The sequence below is a fragment of the Terrapene carolina genome, unplaced genomic scaffold (genome assembly GCF_002925995.2).
Source record: "Terrapene carolina triunguis isolate 2854851 unplaced genomic scaffold, T_m_triunguis-2.0 Scaffold234, whole genome shotgun sequence".
In the NCBI taxonomy this organism is placed as follows: domain Eukaryota; kingdom Metazoa; phylum Chordata; order Testudines; family Emydidae; genus Terrapene; species Terrapene triunguis.
The window spans coordinates 15,844,255-15,863,572 of record NW_020664585.1 but is presented as its reverse complement, the minus strand read 5'-3'; the positions used below and the strand labels follow the sequence as shown (position 1 = coordinate 15,863,572).

The 19,318-nt window shown below is 41.1% G+C and overlaps 1 protein-coding gene across 4 annotated transcripts in view; it reads left to right on the top strand.

Moving 5' to 3' along the window:
• The window catches only part of TANGO2 (transport and golgi organization 2 homolog), a 79,957-nt gene that overhangs the window by 18,701 nt on the left and 41,938 nt on the right, over window positions 1-19,318 (top strand). For 2 of the 4 annotated variants that reach the window (XM_024197100.2, XM_024197098.2), the window contains exon 2: window positions 5,268-5,387. In XM_024197100.2, the coding sequence (XP_024052868.1) occupies window positions 5,332-5,387 (56 nt within the window). In that variant the 5' untranslated portion in view covers window positions 5,268-5,331. Of the gene's footprint in view, window positions 1-2,031; window positions 2,230-3,573; window positions 3,662-5,267; window positions 5,388-19,318 lie in introns of those variants that run through there. The other 2 variants (XM_024197099.2, XM_024197101.2) reach the window with 2 other exon arrangements.

The window sequence follows — 19,318 nt, the reverse complement described above, 5'->3', positions numbered from 1 at the left end:
ATCTGGCCTCAACTGTGAAACAGGTATTGGTTTGCCCCTGAGCCAGCCAGTTAATACATTTTTTTTTTTACTTGGTGTTTTATGGACAGTCTTCTATTGCACAAGAACCGGTGTGTCACTTTTGGTAATAAGGACACATCTTTAAGATCCTTTGCCTCTTGAAAGACTGCAAAATCTCTCAACTCGCCTGGCAAGTTTTAATAAGTGCACAAAGTGCAAATAAGTTCTCACTTGTACAGTGTAACAGTTGTCCACAAAAACAGGGAGGACAATGCTCCGTCCTGCTCAGGGCAAGCTGAACTTTCCAGCTCTTCTCATTTTTAAAACTTTTGGGTGTGTTTTTGTTCATGTTCTTACCTTTATATTTTTATACTGTGTACAAACATCTTAAGATTGTGTTCATCCTTTTTGTCCATTTTGCTGAATATTTTTTCCAGACTGTGAAAATAAAGCAGACAAGGCATCTGGGAGAATAGTGGAAGGAATACTTGTAATGAGGTAGTTGGACTGTATGAAGTTAGCATGACAGTTGGGAGAGCAAAGACATATTCCTTTCAATCCTATATTTCCTCTTCACTGACTTCCTATGTTGTGGCAAACATCTTTCTATTAAGGATGGATGGACTAGGCTCTCTTTCGGAGTCAGTAAATAATGTTCCTTAATTGACCGAGGGTGGCTTGCTGTTTAAATTATGGAAGGCTCAGTTGTGAACATCCTAAAATTTGGTATTTGTCTTGTTATTTTTGGTTAAAAATGCTCAGATCCAGAGTGTCTCGTGTACTAGTGCAGTACGCAGCCCAAGCCCAACAAAGACCCTTTTAGATACGAGACAGGAATGGAAAGAAGTTGTTGAATCGCTCTGACATTGCATAGCACTGCTGTTTACCGTTGTCCATGAATACATGATTCCCATTACCAGAAATCTTGTCGTCTTATACTCTTTTTTAATAAAAAGGAAGAAAAACTTCTGGCACTCTTTTAACAGAGCTTATGAGTTAACTGTGGGTCCTTGAAGAATCGATTTTTAAAAACAAAACAAAAAAACCCCCAGAGGATTGAACCAGCCAAATTCAATCCTATAAATATCTCTGCCCACAGACAGCCCCCCCCCTTGGAATTTAAAAAAGAGAGAGAAGACTTTTTGCCCAGCATAAACATGGGGCTGGACAGTTTCCATTCATTGTTTTTTATTTTAAGTATCATATTAAATCAAGGTATTGTCAAGGACTAACTGCCAGTTAAATTAAATTATGGCATTGTCTGTGAGCACAACAGTTGAAAGAAATGGTAGAAAGCTGTCAGCTACGGTAAATCTTTTCTTAGGCTGTTTTTCATTATAGTGTTACAGTAATAATATCTAGTGAGTTGAAAGGTGGTTTCTATCCTAAACTCAATCTTCAGTCAGTAATAACTTCAGCTAAAATATTCCTTTTGTGCTGAAAACTCCATGCTCGGTCTCAGTTTATGGACTAATTATGTGAGTCATAATGACTTGAGAGACCAGGTGCTGGAGCAGCTCAAGAATGAGGAACGATTTGTATTACAAGAACATATCTGCGCAATCAGGATCAGGGCCCCACTGTGCTAGATGCTGGGCACACAGACAGGTAGACTCAGTCCTTCCCTCAAAGAGCTTGCGATCTAATTAGTATCTCCCTTACTGGCAAAGCTTGAGGGCCTGATTCCCACTTCCATCAATGAGGTTATGTTTTTGTCCCTCTCTTCTCCCCCCTCCAGTGAGTATTGGACTGGGCCTTGAAAGAGAGTGTCCTGGTGTAAATAAGTGGCCTCCTACCAGGCATCCCCTCAGGACAGCCTTGCAAGTGGCCCTTCACCTCAATTGCCCTCTTGGGTAACCCAAAGGACTCCACTTCAGGCTCTTAATTAAACTGGCCCCCAGGAGAGGCATTGTTTATTATGAAAGCCTTGTGCAAATAGTTTGTAACAAAAATCCCAAAACATAGTCCATATCTATCACCTCAGTACATTCAGTTCTTGTTCTCACCATACCTCATTGTCTTCTGTCACAGGCTCCTTATCGATCTTCCTCCATCCCTCTTCCAGGACAGTCATCCCAGCCCTTCCTTCTTGGTTGCCACTCTGATCTTCCTAGAGGGAACTCCCATAACCTCTCCGCTGGGAGCATCCTTGCCAGAGGAGCATCCTCATTCCTACAGTCCTCTCACTGTTCTTCAGCATCCAGCTCTCCAGCAAAGAGACATCATCTGGTAAGCTCCTCCACTACTCCCCTTTCCTTCAACTCTCTCTGGCGCTTGACTCTGGCTTAGAGCCAGCAGGCATCTCCCTCTGCTCATTCTCCAGCCCTGGATCACTGGCTTGGAGATGCCAGCCAGCAAACCTCTTTCTGCTCTCCTGCCTTCAGCCTTCTCCTAGGAACCACCTTCTGTCTCCGGCAGTTCTCCTCTCCTGCCCTTCTCCTGACTGAACACTTATAGCCTCCCAGGTGCTGCTCTGCCCTCTTAATTGACCCAGCTGGGAGCACCTGGACTGGAACAGGCACTCTGAGCCCAGTTTCATTTAATGAGCCAGCTACCCTGTTATACATGGCTAGAACTGACAGGTAATGAAGAATCTTTTAAGCTTAATAGTTACCACTAAATTCCAAGGTTCAAACAATTCTTATTCCACCCAATATAGGGCAGTAGTTAACGACATAGGTATCCCTTTCAACTGTAATGAACTGGCTACTATGGGATATCATCAGTCTGCAATCTTATGTATCTTCTCTTGACATGTTTGTTTTCTTAAATTAAAAAATAAAATTGCTGTTCCTAGAAGTGCTGGAGTCCTATGATGTTTCAAATCTCTACCTTTTAAAAGAAGATCCTCTATACATGCATTCTGTTTAACACCTGAGTACTGGGTCAGTTGCCCTATTTTTACATCTTATTTTCCCTTACACTGAAGATTTTTTCATTATCACTATATGTGACCCATTTCTGCATTGATTTTTGAGGTGGAGAATCTACTGCATGACTTACTACTTTCTTCCACAGTGCCAGCTGGACAGCAATTTAGGCCTGGTTTACACTGGGGGAGATCGATCTAAGATACGCAACTTCAGCTACGAGAATAGCATAGCTGAAGTCGACATATCTTAGATTGACTTACTTCCCGTCCTCACAGCGTGGGATCGACGGCCATGGCTCCCCCGTCGACTTCGCTTCTGCCTCTCGCCCTGGTGGAGTTCCGGAGTCGATGGGGAGCGCGTTCGGGGATCGATTTATCGTGTCTAGACGAGACATGATAAATCGATCCCCGATAGCTCGATCGCTACCCGCCAATCCGGCGGGTAGTGTGGACGTACCCTTAGTCGCTAGTTTATGGTATCCCATCTTAACAGAGAAAATATATTCCATATAGCTAAAATATCTCAGTCTTTATCTAATAGAGCCTTAAAAATCAGCACTTTATCAAGTCACTGCTTGAAAGAGTAATTACTTTATGTATAGGAGCAGAGATTAAAATACTATTCCCCCCCAGCCTTTCTTTCTGTCTTTCTTTCTTTCCCTCCCCTCACAGTTCTGTCCATTGTGTTGGTTCTATTTCAGATTAAATAATCTGCAGCAGCAGAGGAGTCCTTTGTAGAATATTGGTGACTGGAAGGCTGAATTTGTTGTGCCATTATAGTGACAGCAGGTCAGTTATAATGCTGGACTATGGCTTTGGAGAAGCCAGCAGCTTGTGTCAGGTTGCTAATTTAAATCTATATAAATGGTGTGCTCGTAGCTCTGCTTTTGATGGTAAAAGTGAAATCGTGTGAATTGTGGAAAAATCTTGCTTCTGTTGAAATTTAAAACATGGGAGAGCTTAGCAATGTGCTATAAAAGAAAAGACTGAATTAAAATCAGTATGTGTATCAGGAAATGAAAGAATAATTATTTCTTCAACCATATTCTTGAATTTATAAAATCTTTACATTTAATTTTTAGTACAACTCACTTCAGTCACTGCACACCAGGGCAAAATAAATTAATCACTCAGAATGGTTACCGAGTTTAGGTTTTTATTTCATTCATCCCCATCTCTGTACTCTGAAAACGTTCACACAGGGGAAGCTGTCCATAGCAGTGGAACAGGCTAAAGCATGCTCAGTGAATAGGGTTCTAATAATTGTTTGTTTCAGCTGTGACAAAAAATAAGGTCATGGTGCAATTTTATTACCAGACAAGTTTCCATTGGGGCAATGTAGAAAATATTTGAAAGCCCTTGTGAGTATCTGATCTGTAAAGAACATTTGTCATGCCTCTAAACGTGGTCAGAATTTTAAAAGTTACTGGAAATACTGGAAACAGTGTTCATCAAAATGTACTTCTGTTCCCACTCCATTAAATATATACTCTGTTGCCACTGATATTTCCCCCCTCTACTACATGGCATCTTTTCCCCCCCAGTTTTTAATGGGTAAAAGGTAGCTCTACAGAAAAGATAGCGCTTTTAGTTTCTCGTCAGACACTTTTGATTACACTTTTCCCAGCTGCTTCTGCAGTATACATGAGTGTGCTTCTCTAAGTTTGCTTTTGAAAAAAAAAAACCCTGACAAGAATGTCTTGCCAGATTTGTTGGTGCAGACCAAAGAGCATCACTGTTGCACTGTACTGGCAACGAGTAGAAAATTCTGAGATAAAACCTTGGTCTTCCCTGCTTTGGCAGGAAAGTTAGTGCTCTAGGTACTGCTCCTAGAATATATCAATATTCTCCTGTCACTTGTTTCTTTGCCAAAGTTCTGAATTGAATTCCTATTTAAGCAACACTTGAAGTGACAATAGTGAGGAATTTTTCAGACAAACCATCCATTAAGACAAACATGCCATTGAAATCCTGTTGATTTCAATATGCAATGCTGTTAATGGTAACTGCAGGAACTTTAAACTCCAGAATGGATGTAAGGGCTGGTCCACACTACCCGCCTAATTCGGCGGGTGGAGATCGATCTTCTGGGATCGATTTATCGCGTCTCATCTGGACGTGATAGATTGATCCCAGAAGCGCTCCCCCGTCGACTGCGGAACTCCTGCTCGCCGAGAGGAGGAAGCGCTGTCGACGGGGGAGCCTGCCTGTGCCGCGTGGACCCGAAGTAAGTACTTTTACTTTGATATAGGAAACGTCGACTTCAGCTACGCTATTCTCATAGCTGAAGTTGCGTTACCTATATCGATCCCCCGCCCCAGTGTGGACCAGCCCTAAGGTTATGCTTCTGGAAAGTGCAATGTAATTTCCTTTATTGCATTTATTTTGTTCACAGGTTGTTGCAGTATGACCTTCTACTAACCCTTTCGGAAGAAGCAAGACTTCACCAGCCGTTACCCATGTGCATACTTTTCTTCAAGTTTGATCCTCGTCCAGTTTCAAAAAATGCATACAGGTAATCATAATTGTGGTTAAAGCAAAAATGCTTCTCTTTACAACCTTAGTTTGATACTTTAACCCTGGGCAATAATGCCTAGTCTCAAATCAGAGTCATGTGCTTCAAATTGTGCTGGTATAATGCCAACACTCCATGATGTTGTTTACATCTCTCTTAAGTAGAAAAAGTCAGTCTGCTCTGAGCTGCTTTCAGTGCAGTTTCCATAGCCAATAGTATGCAAGAGAGTGATGTAGCTATGCCACAGTTGACTCCCTAACCCAGTGGATCCAGGTACCCATTTGCAGCTGGGTCATGAAGCAAGGAGGTGATGAAGCAAGACTTCAACCAACAACTTCTAGGATTTTAACTGAGCACCTGAACCATTCTGCCACCATGCCTACTAGCGTATTACTATTATTTTATTTATGCGTAATGTATTGGTTCCACTTGACCCCAACTGTTGCATATCGTTCCTAGAAGCACAAGAACATATATGGATCTGTTTACTATCTGTGGAGTCAAATATTGGACAAATAATTTTAGACTTGTATTAATGTATGTCTCTGCCCTTTTTATTTTGAAAAGAAAATTATTATAGCTCTGTTGGTACAAAGGAATTGAGAACTAAAAACGTAATTATCCATCCGGTGCTCTGTCTGCATCTTGCGTACATCTGAATTTTTAAAAGTAAATAGGATTGTCAGGAATCCCAGGACTTGTATTGAATTAATATGTCCAATCCATTTCGGCTGTTTTCTCTATCCATGTTGATAGCAAAAGGCAGATGTGTCAATTTGATGATGCCTCCAGGGCAATCCCCCAGGCCTATGTTGTAATCATACTTATTTGGAATGTTATATGACAAGCGAACTTTATTCCACAATCTATATTTATTTATTTGCTTGCTATGAGTTACACCAAGTTTGGAACTATTGATTGCTGGCAGGAAAATAACTGGCTTTCAGTGTCAAAATAGGAAAGAACTTTTGATCCATTATGGCCCAAATTCTGCTGAGTTACCTAATTTTACTGAAATCTTTTTCTCTTGGATTGCTCAAACCAGTCAGCCGGAGTACTCAGTATAATGTAGGGATTTCCAATATGTTTAATTTTTATATAAATGTGCAGTAAATAATTTTAGGCTCAAAATATACAAGATCTTGGTGTGATGCTACACCTCATATTCTTCATAGAAATATTATGATATGAATATGGCATAACTAAGATACCTTACATGACCCATCTTGCATAAAGTATATCATTTGAAAGGTTATGATTTGCTGAATGTGATTATCCAATTTGTATACATGCATCATTTCTGTATCTGAAGTTAGGAATATTGACTATGTAACAATTACAACTGTGTGAGTACTTGGGGGAATGCCCACCAGACAGTAGGCAATCAGCCTGGATGAGCCATTTAAGGACAATAGAACTTTGAAGATACTAATCTCCCATCTTCCTGAGATGTTGCTTTGACACTGCAGGGTCATCTGATGATGTCACCAAAGTACCATTTTGGATACTGCTGATATTTTTCCACTGGAAAAAAGGATTTTTGCCTTATGTAAATCCTACTTAAGGCTGGGAAGTGAGTCAATCAGGGCTCTTCTCCACTGCTTCACGGCCCAAGGAGGAAGACTGCTGAAAGCACCTGAAGAGACAAAGAAACTAAGCTGGGGAAAGGCAAGGGCTGAGTCCAGGCTGAGACAGGGGTCTAGTCTGTAAAGAGAAATAACTGGCACTCTAAGCTGCAGAAATTCTGTTACCTGCCAAAAACAACATTTAGGATGAAAAATTACATTTTGTACCTGTTTCTTTCGTGAATTAAGCTAAGGTTGTGTGTGGTTTTTATTTGCTCAGTAATCTGCTTTGTTCTGTTTGCTATCACTTAAAATTTACCTTTTGTAGTAAATAAATTTGTTTGTTTTAAAACTCAGTTTGTGCAATTCATATCTTGGGGCGGGGGGGGGGGAAGCTGTGCGTATCTCCCTCCACATTGAGGGAGGGGGCAATTTTTATGAGCTTACGCTGTACAGACCTCTCTATACAGAACAAGACAGTATAATTTTGGGTTTACACCCCAAAGGAGGTGTGCACGTGAGTGCTGGGTAAAGTCCTGAACTGAATCCTCCCACACAGAGCTGATCGTAGTCTGTCTGCAGCTGGGTGTGGCCTTACCTGTATTTGTGCTAGAGAAGGCTTGAGGGCCTGGCATAGCAAGGACAGGGTGAGGAAGCCCAGGCTGGTGGAACGGCGGGCTCAGTGGAACCCCAGCACATCAGGTGGCATCCTGGACAGAGGGTCCAACCTGTCACGCTTGGCTCAGTCTTTTTATTTTTTTTTACACAAAATGTACTTTTAATCCATTTAATTTTGTTTAGTGAGAAAAGGATGGAAGACATACTTTTTTTTTGTCACCAATCTTTAATGTTCATTGGCACCTTTTAAATAAAAATGCTATGCAAAATTTTGATTTTAAATCTTGATCAACAATAATACTCAGCTCTCCTGGTATTTTTTATCCCTAGAGCTCAGTTTTACAAAGAATAGCAAGTGTCATTATCCCCATTTTACAGGGACAAGTCACTTCATCTCATTCCTTGGTTTCCTCTAGGTCATACCCTGTAAGTGTCAAAACTGGGAATAATAGATCTCCTGATTCTCTAGACATTGCCCTAGTCGCTAGGCCCAGGTTGCCTCCATAGCACCCTTTTTGGAAGGGTCATATGCTTAAATTTCTTATGTTAAAGTGATAGTGTTGGATACATTAAAATGCTTAACTTGTTTTGCATTTCCACACTCTAATACTTTTTAAAAAGCTTGAATCAAAATACTCCCTGCCAGTCTTGTTCTCTTTCCTGTGTTCTGAATAGAGAGAAAATGCACTTTTCATAATTCCTTTCAGTGCCCGAACACTTTTCTGTGCATTAACATAATAGCAGTAATTAATTGTACCGCCAGAAGGGGAGCACAAAATATTTTTTGTGGTTCACAACTTTTTTAGTTTCAAAGAGATAGGATTGTTAGCTACTAGGGCTGTCAATTAATCACAGTTAACTCACGTGATTAAAAAAATTAATCGCAATTTTAAAAAATCATGATTAATCGCACTGTTAAACACTAGAATACCAATTGAAATTTATTAAATATTTTTGGAACTCTTTCTACATTTTCAAATATATTGATTTCAGTTACAACACAGAATACAAAGTGTACATTGCTCACTTTATATTACTTTTGATTACAAATATTTGCACTGTAAAAATGGCAAAAGTAGTATTTCAGTTCACCTCATACAAGTACTGTAATGCAATCTTTGTTATGAAAGTGCAGCTTACAAATGTAGATTTTTGTTGTTGTTTAACTGCACTCAAAAACAAAACAATGTAAAACTTTAGCACCTAGAAGTCCACTCAGTCCTACTTCTTGGTCAGCCAATCACTAAAAGAAACAAGTTTGTTTACATTTATGGGAGATAATGCTGCCTGCTTCTTATTTACAATGTCACCTGAAAGTGAGAACAGTCGTTCACATGGCACTGTTGTAGCCGGCATTGCAAGGTATTTACATGGCGGATATGCTAAATATTCATGTGCCTCTTTGTGCTTCGACCACCATTCCAGAGGACATGCTTCTGTGCTGATGATGCTTATTTAAAAATAAATAAATAAATTTGTGACTGAACTCCTTGGAGGAGAACCGTATGTCTCCTGGTCCATGGTTTTACCCGTATTCTGCCATATATTTTGTGTTATGGTGCTCTCAGATGACAGCCCAGCACATGTTGTTCATTTTAAGAACACTTTCACTGCAGATTTGGCAAAACACAAAGAAGGTTCCGATATCAGATTTCTAAAGATAGCTACAACACTCGACCCAAGGTTTAAGAATCTGAAGTGCCTTCCAAAATCTGAGGGACGAGATGTGGAGCATGCTTTCAGAAGTCTTAAAAGAGCAACACTGATGCAGAAACTACAGAACGCGAACCACCAAAAAAGAAAATCAACCTTCTGTTTGTGGCATCTGACTCAGGTGATGAAAATGAACATGCATCGGTCCACACTGCTTTGGATCATTATCAAGCAGAATCCATCATCAGAATGGATGAATGTCCTCTGGAATGGTGGTAGAAGCATGAAGGGACATATGAATCTTTAGTGCATTTGGCACGTAAATGTCTTGCGACGCCAGCTACAACAATGCCATGCAAACATCTGTTCTCACTTTCAGGTGACATTGTAAACAAGAAGCGGGCAGCATTATCTCCTGTAAATGTAAACAAACTTGTTTGTCTGAGCGATTGGCTGAACAAGTAGGACTGAATGGACTTGTAGGCCTTAAAGTTTTACATTGTTTTATTTTTGAAAGCAGTTATTTTTTGTATATAATTCTACCTTTGTAGGTTTAACGTTCATGATAAAGAGATTGCACTTCAGTATTTGTATTAGGTGAATTGAAAAGTACTATTTCTTTTTTTACAGTGCAAATATTTGTAATAAAAAATAAATATAAAGTGAGCACTGTACATTTTATATTCTGTATTGTAATTGAAATCAATGTAATTGAAAATGTAGAAAACATCCAAAAATATTTAAATAAATGGTATTCTATTATTGTTTAACAGCATGATTAATTGCGTGATTAATTTTTTTAATCGTTTGACAGCCCTAGTAGCTACTACACTGAAAATATACCTTCTCTTCGATTTATAATCCGGATCAAATTCTTAGCTAGCCAAAAGGCACTCTGGAATTTGTCCATTTTTGTTCAGGCAGTAGAAGCAATGTGCAAAGATCAGGCATGGTGGGGCTTCAGACTGATATTGTAATGGCACTGCCTACCTTTGTGTATTAATAGAGGACTTATTTCTCTAGGCCTACTGATCTGGCATCTTTTCCAAGCACTAAATACATTCTAAAAGCAATTTAAAGGAGAGCAAACCTTTTTTTTTTAAACTCTAATTGCAAAATAAGACAACATAAGCAAGCCAGGTCAGATTTGAGTTCTGACCTTAACTTGCCCTATTGTGTCTACTGCGAACATTAAATATAAAAGTAAATGCTCTGTTTGGAGCATTTACAAAAATACTTGCAGTGGAAATGTTAGCACTTTACTTTGTTTCAGCATGTCGAAGGATTGTCTGAAATGGATCTCTTCCATCGTTCATACCAGTGGATTACACCATATTGCAGGTCAAATGACTAAAACTTTCACTTATCTCAAATACACATTAGTGCTTCTCATGTTTAAAAATGCTAGTTAAAAAGGATATTCTTTCTGTTCTCTGAAAAAGAGTACTGTCAAGATTTTCTTGTGATGTGCTAACATGTTGGGAATGTATCACTGTCACAGGCCCAGCTAAGCTCACCATGTTGTGTTTGGACCCATATGCTGGGTCCATGTGCGTTTAGCTTCCCTGGATCTGAGTAGGCTCCACCCTGCCTCTTTCTTTGGCTTCTGGGCTCACTTCCTGGGCACAGATTTTGTCTGGCCCCACTTCTTGGAAGTAGGACCTTTTGGGTCCAGCTGCCCTAGTCCTCAAGATCAGTGCTGAACCTCCCCATGCTCCCCAGTAGCTTAACCACACCCTCCTCCGAGCTCCACCCTAGTGGGTGCTCGAATTCTGTTTAACCCGTGGGATCGCTCAATAGTTGAAACGAATAAAACAGACTTTACAGAGAGATTTCTAAATTAATCATTCTTTATTTTAGACTGCCCAACAGATATACATGCAAAGTAAGAAATACTCTTATGCCGTTCTGTTTCCTCACCACTCTGTAGCATTCCTTGGGAATTTGATCAATGTCCTTACAGGGTGCCAGGTCTCCTCTCCTGGACTTCGTTCCTCTCTTTTGTTCTGGTCAGTGAGAGAGTTACTCAGAGCAGACCTAGTTCTTTTATAACCTTCAGCCCCTTGTCAGGTGATCTGTTGCTTAGTTACCAGCCCACCTAGGAGAAAGGGTTTCCATGGATGGTAGCCAGCTCTTTGTCCGTGGGTGCTTCCATTTCAATGGAAGGTCATCAAGGTTTAATGACTGTCTATTGTTAGCCCTCTACTAGATGCCAGAATTACTCCTGACACCTGTTTCAGCTCCATGAGGAGTCTACAGAGCCAATGTGAAGGCGCAAAACAGTTAGACTCAAAATGGCTTTTACAAAAATCAGATTGATATAGTTACATGCAAACGTATACTAATCTGTCATAACTGACCTTAAAATTCTTTTTTAATAGATGTACTGTATCTAGTTTAATAGAAATAAAAGGCTGAGGAGACTTGTTGGATTGGCCTGTTCATTTTCCCCCATAACCAGTGCAGGGCTATTATCTACAGTTCATATTCTCAAGCAATAAACACATTCACCTATAGGTGCCAACTCTGTAGGTGCTCCGGGCTGGAGCACTCATGGAAGAAAAAAAAATAGTGGGTGGTCACCACCCACCAGCCAGAGCTGTTTGGTGTCACCTCCGATCAGCTGTTTGGTAGCTCGGGGAGGGTGCAGAACAGTGATGGTGGATGGAAGGGGCCTCTGGGAGGGGACGGAGTGGGGGGGGGGAAGAGGTGGAGCCAGGGCAAGGCCGTGGGGGAGGGGTGGAGCACTCCTGGGAAAAATAAAAGTAAGCGCCTATGCATTCACCACTACCCTTGGGAGGATTTTACTTTCTAGTAACTTCATTTATGGAGCTGTTTTGTCTGACAGCTTTTATTAGTACTAAATTAAATACAAAGCCTAATGTGGATTTTTGTCACACGCTATTAGACCTCTGCCCTGTTGCACCTCAGAACTTGCTGATTTCCCCTTTATTTGTACCCTTTGTCTACAGTCTTTTTCTATCCAAGCTACTTTGTTCTTTTAGTGTAACTGTGACGCACTGTATCATATGCTAGGGAATGCGTACCTGGACTATAATAAAAAGTGGCGTGCTGGCATCACATCTTACCTAACTACACTATGCATATCTTATGAATAAATATTACAGGTTTCAGGCTTCAAAGCTATAATCACATAATCTTTTTTATTATGGAATTGAATTATATCACAGGAAATTGCTTTAATGGACTGATTCGTCATGTTTTCATCTCCCTGCCGCCACATTAAAATGTTACATAATCTTAACACAATTGAAATATTTAGTTATTTTTAGGATTGATATAATTTATTTGGTCATAAGGGTCATTTAAATTGCTCCTTTTTTGTATGATTACTGTGTTACAGGAGACAAAATGAACATGTTTTAATTTTAGCAGCACTCTGTAGTGTTTGAATTAAACTTTTAGTTTCTATTATGTATTGATTTATTGGTAAGTCTTAAGAGGTTTCATTTTAAATTGCATTTCAATTCAACAAACAAACCATGGTTTTATGTCTTGAATTTTTGAAACTAGCTGTAGCTTCAGGAAACCACTGCTTCCAATTTAGCTTTGAAAGCTAGATATGTTTGTTTATTTTTATATAAAATACATTTTTATGAATGTATATAAGAGAGTTCATTTACATCTAAGCAAGATGACAGAAATTCTAAGCTAAGATTCTAGAGTAGAAATATCCAGAAGAGAAGAAACTATGCAACACTAAAGTCAAAGAATTATCATGGCAATTAAGTGGCATTCAAAGAGGAAAATACATATACTTTGCACTTTTCATCTGGGATTTCTAAGCTCTCTGTAAATAATTAAGCATCGTGCTCTCATTAAGGACATCACTGTAGCATTAACTTACAATTTCTCTGCGCTTCCTAGCTTGTCTCCATTTTAATCTTTCCATGTAGTATTTTAACACAGAAATTGATTAGAAACTCATGTTTGGGATTTAAAATGTTATGAGGTCCAGAAACTTGTTACATATAATGTCAGTAAATTTTTACACAGAACAAACAAGTGAGATCTTATTGAGGTTTATTTTGAAACCAGTTCTGTTTCATATATTGTGAAGTGACTTTGAAAATGGAGCTAGATGCATAGGGCCTCCAGTGTACAAAATTGATTGACCCAAAGCTAGTAGTAAGGTGACTGTGAAGAAGATATTGAAATAGGAATATTTGAAAAGGCTAAGGAAATCTACATTTACCAAGAAGCTAGCATTTCATTTTTCATGAAATGTCAAGTGACACAGTGGGAAAGAATGGGACAAGTACAGTTTATACCAAATTCTCTTTTAAAAAAACAACAACAAAACCCAGGCAAAATGGCTGATGGTGAGCAATAGTAGGAAGATGCTGTATGTCAGGTCACAGTGCACAGCTGCAGCATGGAAAGTCAGCAGTGGTAATGTACATGTATGTATAAAGGGAACAAGTTTTGTGTGGGAAGGAGAATTCCAAAACCTTATACAGAACTTTAGGAATGGTTTCAGACACTTAACTTAAAAGGTATTCAGGTGAAGCAGCGTGATATAGTGAGGGGTAACTAGATTAATTCATGATGAAGGGTTCATACATAAACCTCTTATACTTGGTTGTTGAGGTTGCACAAGGGAAACTGTTACAGATAGGGATGTGATCTGTTCTGTGGAGTGAGAGAATATAGTGTAAGGTCATTAAATGAACCAGGGAAAATTATTAAGAGTGGTTCTAGACTCTGCCACATTCCAATAATTGTCATCCATTTGATATAGAGGTAGATAACTATTTTAAAGCAAAGGTCAGTATGTAAAAATATAGATGCGCAATTGCCTAAAAGCGTTGTATCTGATGTAAAGGAAGAAATGGACTACGTGGGCCACTAACTTTCTCTATAGAGAGATCTGACTTTATATAAACTTTTACAAACAAAATGGGCTCCACTCTTTTAAATATGCAAGTACATTTACTGTTTTTATGAAAGTGAAGCACCAATAAATAGCCCTACAGATACAGAATCAGTAGATGTATTGTAAACTCCCCTTTTCCACTAGCAAAAGTGCAAGGGCCATCCACCTATACAAGGCATGCAAGAATCAATAATTCAAGATTTAATGCAAGGATTGTGTGTAGGTAAGAGCACGCTTGTGCATTCCATGTAAGACACTTTCACTTTTCCTGGGATGGGCTATACTGGGGGTGGGCAGACTTTTTGGCCCAAGGGCCACATCTGGGTACGGAAATGGTATGGCAGGCCATGAATGCTCACAAAAGTGGGGAGTGGGGTGCGGGAGAGGGTGCAGGCTCTGGGTGGGGGTGTGGACTCTGTGGTGGGTCCAGAAATGAGGAGTTCAGTGTGTGGGAAGGAGCTCCAGGCTGGGGCAGGAGGTGGGGGGGGGGTGCAGGCTCTAGGCGCTGCTCCTCAAGCAGCTCCCAGAAGGAGCAGCACGTCCCCTTTCGGCTTCTATGCGGAGGCACAGCCAGGCAGCTCTGCACGCTGACCCGTCCTCCGGCGCCGCTCCTGCAGCTCCCACTGGCCGTGGTTCCCAGCCAATGGGAACTGCAGGGGTGTCACTTGGGGTGGGGGCAGCGTGCAGAACCCCTTGGTTGTCCCTACGTGTAGGAGCCGGAGGGGGGACATGCCGCTGCTTCCAGGAGCCACGGTACGCACAGAACGGGGCAAGCCCCTGACCCCCCGCTCTCCAACTGGAGCGCCCGAGCTGGGCAAGTCCCGGACCCTGCTCCCCGGCGGGAGCTCAAGGACCGGATTCAAATGTCTGAAGGGCCGGATGCGGCCCCTGGGCCATAGTTTGCCCACCTCTGGGCTATACTCTTCTCACCAAAGGCTTGAGTTTCAGCAGAATATGTTGTTAGTACCACCACAGTGGGAGTCTTACGTGAATCTAACAACTCATAATTCTATCTTCCCTGTAGTGCCATTTACTTAAAATTACAGATTGCTAATTGCACACATCTACTTGTAAAGTGTTTCTGAATCTGTTCTAGATTTTCAGGAAAAAAAGGTTCTTTTCAGAATGCTACTTTTTGGTAGTGCAAGTGCTCAATACATTTTAAAACTACAATGAAACTTTAAATTGCCCATTGACTTTTTTTTTAATGAAGGGAAACCAAGATGATAACTGCAGGACGTGTGCCTCTCTCTGCCTCTGTGTGACCATTTCAAGATACCACAGATTCCTACAGTTCTGCTTATGGGACCAACACAATGCTAAAATAAGCGCAGTAAATAAGATTTTGAACCAAAAGCAAATACACTGAACCTACACAGTACCAATAAGCTGCCAAGAGACTATTTCTGTTTTGGTGGGTGAAGGAGAACCAGGAATAATTTTGATTTTTTCTAGGTCTGAGAGAAATTAGCTAATGTTATTGGCAAACCAAATGGTAATTGATATTAAAGCTACAATACTGAACATAAAACTGGCTTAGGTAAATGGTCATTGTACCTATATTCCAGTGAATTAATTGCTTTCAGAATAAAGGACTCTTGTGGATCACTGAAATTACTTTATAACGAACAAATACATTAAAAATAATTGTCTCCGAGATCGCCCTTAAAATACTTAAGAATTTGCTGCTTCTTGACTAACTTTTCACACTAAACTTATTGGGCCTTTGTTTCCCCCCATTCTTTCTTTGGCATGAAGAAGGCAGTTATTTGCAGTCATTTAGTGTTGTAAGCTTGTGTGGGCTTTTTTGGTAGGTGGGTAAAAACATTGTGAAGTTATGCTTAAACAGTTAGGGCTTTCTGTGAAGAAGGAACTATTCATTTTTAGTAAGCAGTGACACTTTATTTTTAAGAATCTCCTATCCCACATTATGTATGTACATGGGAAGTCTTTTATATATTGATTTTTCTGCTTAACAAAACCAGTTCTACTGTCAAGATGATACTTTGTTTTATCTGTAGCAGAAAAAAATCGTATTGGATAGGTAGGTTCCTACCAAATTCACAGTCCATTTTGGTCAATTTCACGGTCAGATGATTTAAAAAATAGTAAATTTTATTGTTTCAGCTATTTGAATTTGAAATGTCACGGTGTTGTAATTGTAGGTGTACTGACTGAAAAACGTTTGGGGTGGCGTGTTTGCAAGGTTATTGTAGGGGGGGTCACGGTACTGCTACCCTTACTTCTGCACAGCTGCTGGGGACGGCGCTGCCTTCAGAGCTGGGCTCCTGGCCAGCAGCCGCCGCTCTCCAGCTGCCCAGGTCTGAAGACAGCGCCGCCGCCAGCAGCAGCGCAGAAGTAAGGATTGCCTGTTATGGTATTGCCACTCTTGCTTCTGCGCTGCTTCCTGCAGTCAGCAGCCACCACTCTCTGGCCGCCCAGCTCTGAAGGCAGCAGCGTAGAAGTAAGAGTGGCATGGTAAGGTATTGCCTCCCTTACTTCTGCGCTGGTGCTGGCAGGGCGCTGCCTTCAGAGCTGGGCACCCAGCCAACAGCTGCTATACTCCAGCCAGGGCTGGCTCCAGGCACCAGCCGAGCAACCTCGTGCTTGGGGCGCCAGATTCTAAGGGGCGGCATTCCGGCCGCCCTTTTTTTTTTTCTTTTTCTTTTTGGTTTGCCGCTCCGGCCGCCCTGTAGGGGGCAGCGGCGCAGAGGAGGGGAGCGCCCTGCAGCAAACTCAGCAGGGCAGCCTGTGTCCTTCCCTCCCAGCCGACCGGAGCGGCGCAGAGCCCTCCCGGCAGGCGGCGCAGCGGGAGGGGCCGCAGGGCAAGCGCCCCGCTGAAGCCCTGGCCCCCCCTTCTCTCTCTGCCCCCCACTCCCTCCCCCTTCCCCTCCACTAGACCGGGCGCGCACTCCGCTGCACGTCTGCAGCACAGGGAGTCCCCCTGCACCCTGGCTCCAGCCGCCCTGCATGTTGTTGTTTTTTCTTCCTGCTTTGCCGCTCCAGCCCCCCTGCAGTTTTTTTTGTTTTTTGTTTTTTTTGGCTTGGTGCGGCAAAAAAGCCAGAGCCGGCCCTGCACCCAGCTCTGAAGGCAGTGCAGAAGTAAGGGTGGCAATACTGCGACCTCCCCTAAAATAACCTTCTGACCCCCTGCAATTCCCTTTTGGGTCAGGACCCCCAATTTGAGAAATGCTGGTCTCCTCTGTGAAATCTGTATAGTATAGGGTAAAAGCACACCAAAGACCAGATTTCATGGGGGGGGGACACACAAAATTTCAGGTCTGTGATGTGTTTTTCATGGTCGTGATTTTGGTAGGGCCCTATGGATAGGGAAGAGCTCAACAATGCTAAAGTGAAGCTAATCTGCGTACTTGCATTTCTATAGGAAGTTTGGATAATCTTAATAGCCTGATTCTCAATATAGACATGGAGTAACTATTGCCAACTCCAGTTTTTTATTCTTGAGGCTCATTAGTTTGTGTATTTGTTAGTTTGTGTAGTTGTTGCATTAAGACAATAGGTTGAGCTTCCAATGCTGACTGCCAAAGATTATTAGCAATAGCAAATGTTATTGGCTTTTTGTCAGAAAAGATGTTGATGCACAGACACAGAAGCCCAAACTTTCATTTTGTTTCCAGAGCTTCACCGTTAGCACAAGGATGAAATGGCAGTATGGGATGATCCAGTGGGTATTGGAATGCACTGTACATGAGCGTATTGGTTTAATAATTGTGTTGAGAGAAGTCATGTTTTAAAGGTTAAAAAGCCAAAGTACTTGTTCTGGATTCCTCTGAGGCAATCTAACCATATTGACTTTTCATATCCTACCCTGCTTTGTGTTCACAACCTGCCTGACATGAAATTATGTAGTCTCTAAATTCGGCTGGTTTGTGTTCCCACAAAGCCTAAAACATTTTTTTAAATGCCCTTGCTGCATATGTTTCTTGCATATCCAGCCATATTTTAAATGTACATGAGCTTGCCTGTTAAGTCTCCAAGCACCAATTATAACTACATAAATCCTAAAACAGAAGACAGTGCATATAGCTAGAAAAAAAATTCTTATCTTTATATCTTCACTAAGCCCTAGTAAAATCCAGCATGGTTTAATGAAATATTTGTTTGACTTGCTAAACTTGTATAATTTAGATGTAGACAGTATGTCAAGAGCTACAGCACAGCAGTCTGAGAGCTCGCAGAGTGAGAAACGCTTATTACCAAATATAAACAGAGAATTTCACCTGACAGTGTTTTTCAATTACATATTGTATTTCTTAACCTCCTACTAGCCTTTGATTATGGAGCCTCCATGGGCCTCCTGCATTTTGTTTGCTGCAGTGGCCAAATCTCAGTAAGGATTAAAATGTTTCTCTATAGTGTTCCTAGGAAGCTCAAACTCTGCCCTCTTGTAACATTTCCTGGCTGGCATGAAACAAGGCTTTGCTCTTTCCCTTTCGCTTCCCTTTATCCATGAAAGATTAGCACATACCAGTAAAGTAAGACTCAGACAAATGATCTTGATGCTCAGTTTTCACTTTGGGGATGGGTCTAAGACAGAATGACCATCCCATCTATGCCCTGGATATTTAAAGGTGAATGGAAGACAAAGAGGCTATTTCCTTCTTCATTCTATATTTAAATAAATTTTATATACAATAATATATTACAAACTACATTATAAGGATGTGATTAAGGTTGCTAAGTCAAGCTCTCTGAAGTTAAGAAATGCCAGAATTAAGGTTGCCTGTGTAACCTTAATTTGACCTGTGCATTATGTACAGTCTTTAGTTACATGACCATATACTATTTTTTTGTCCACAGGACACCTGCCTCATTCAGTGCACAGGGTGGACTTGCTCTGGGGATGAATCAGAGTTGTGCCATAATGGAGGCGTTGTCTGTAAGATCTCTGCCTCATTTGTTGCAGAAGTTGGAAGGTATTGTTAATGAGGCAGGGGACTTCAGGCAAAGAAAGGATAGTGTTTTGGTTATACAGTTGAATGCTGCCTGAAGAACTGGATTTTAACCCTGTTTCTGCCAAAGTTTTCTTATGTGATGCTAGGCAAGTCTCTTTAAACAGACTTTTCTCAGGTGATCACTAATTGTATGTGCCTCATTTTTTGGGTGTCCAGCTAGATTCCTTGGGGTATGATTTGCAGAAATGCTGAGCACTCACAATGGTGGCTGAAGTCATTGGG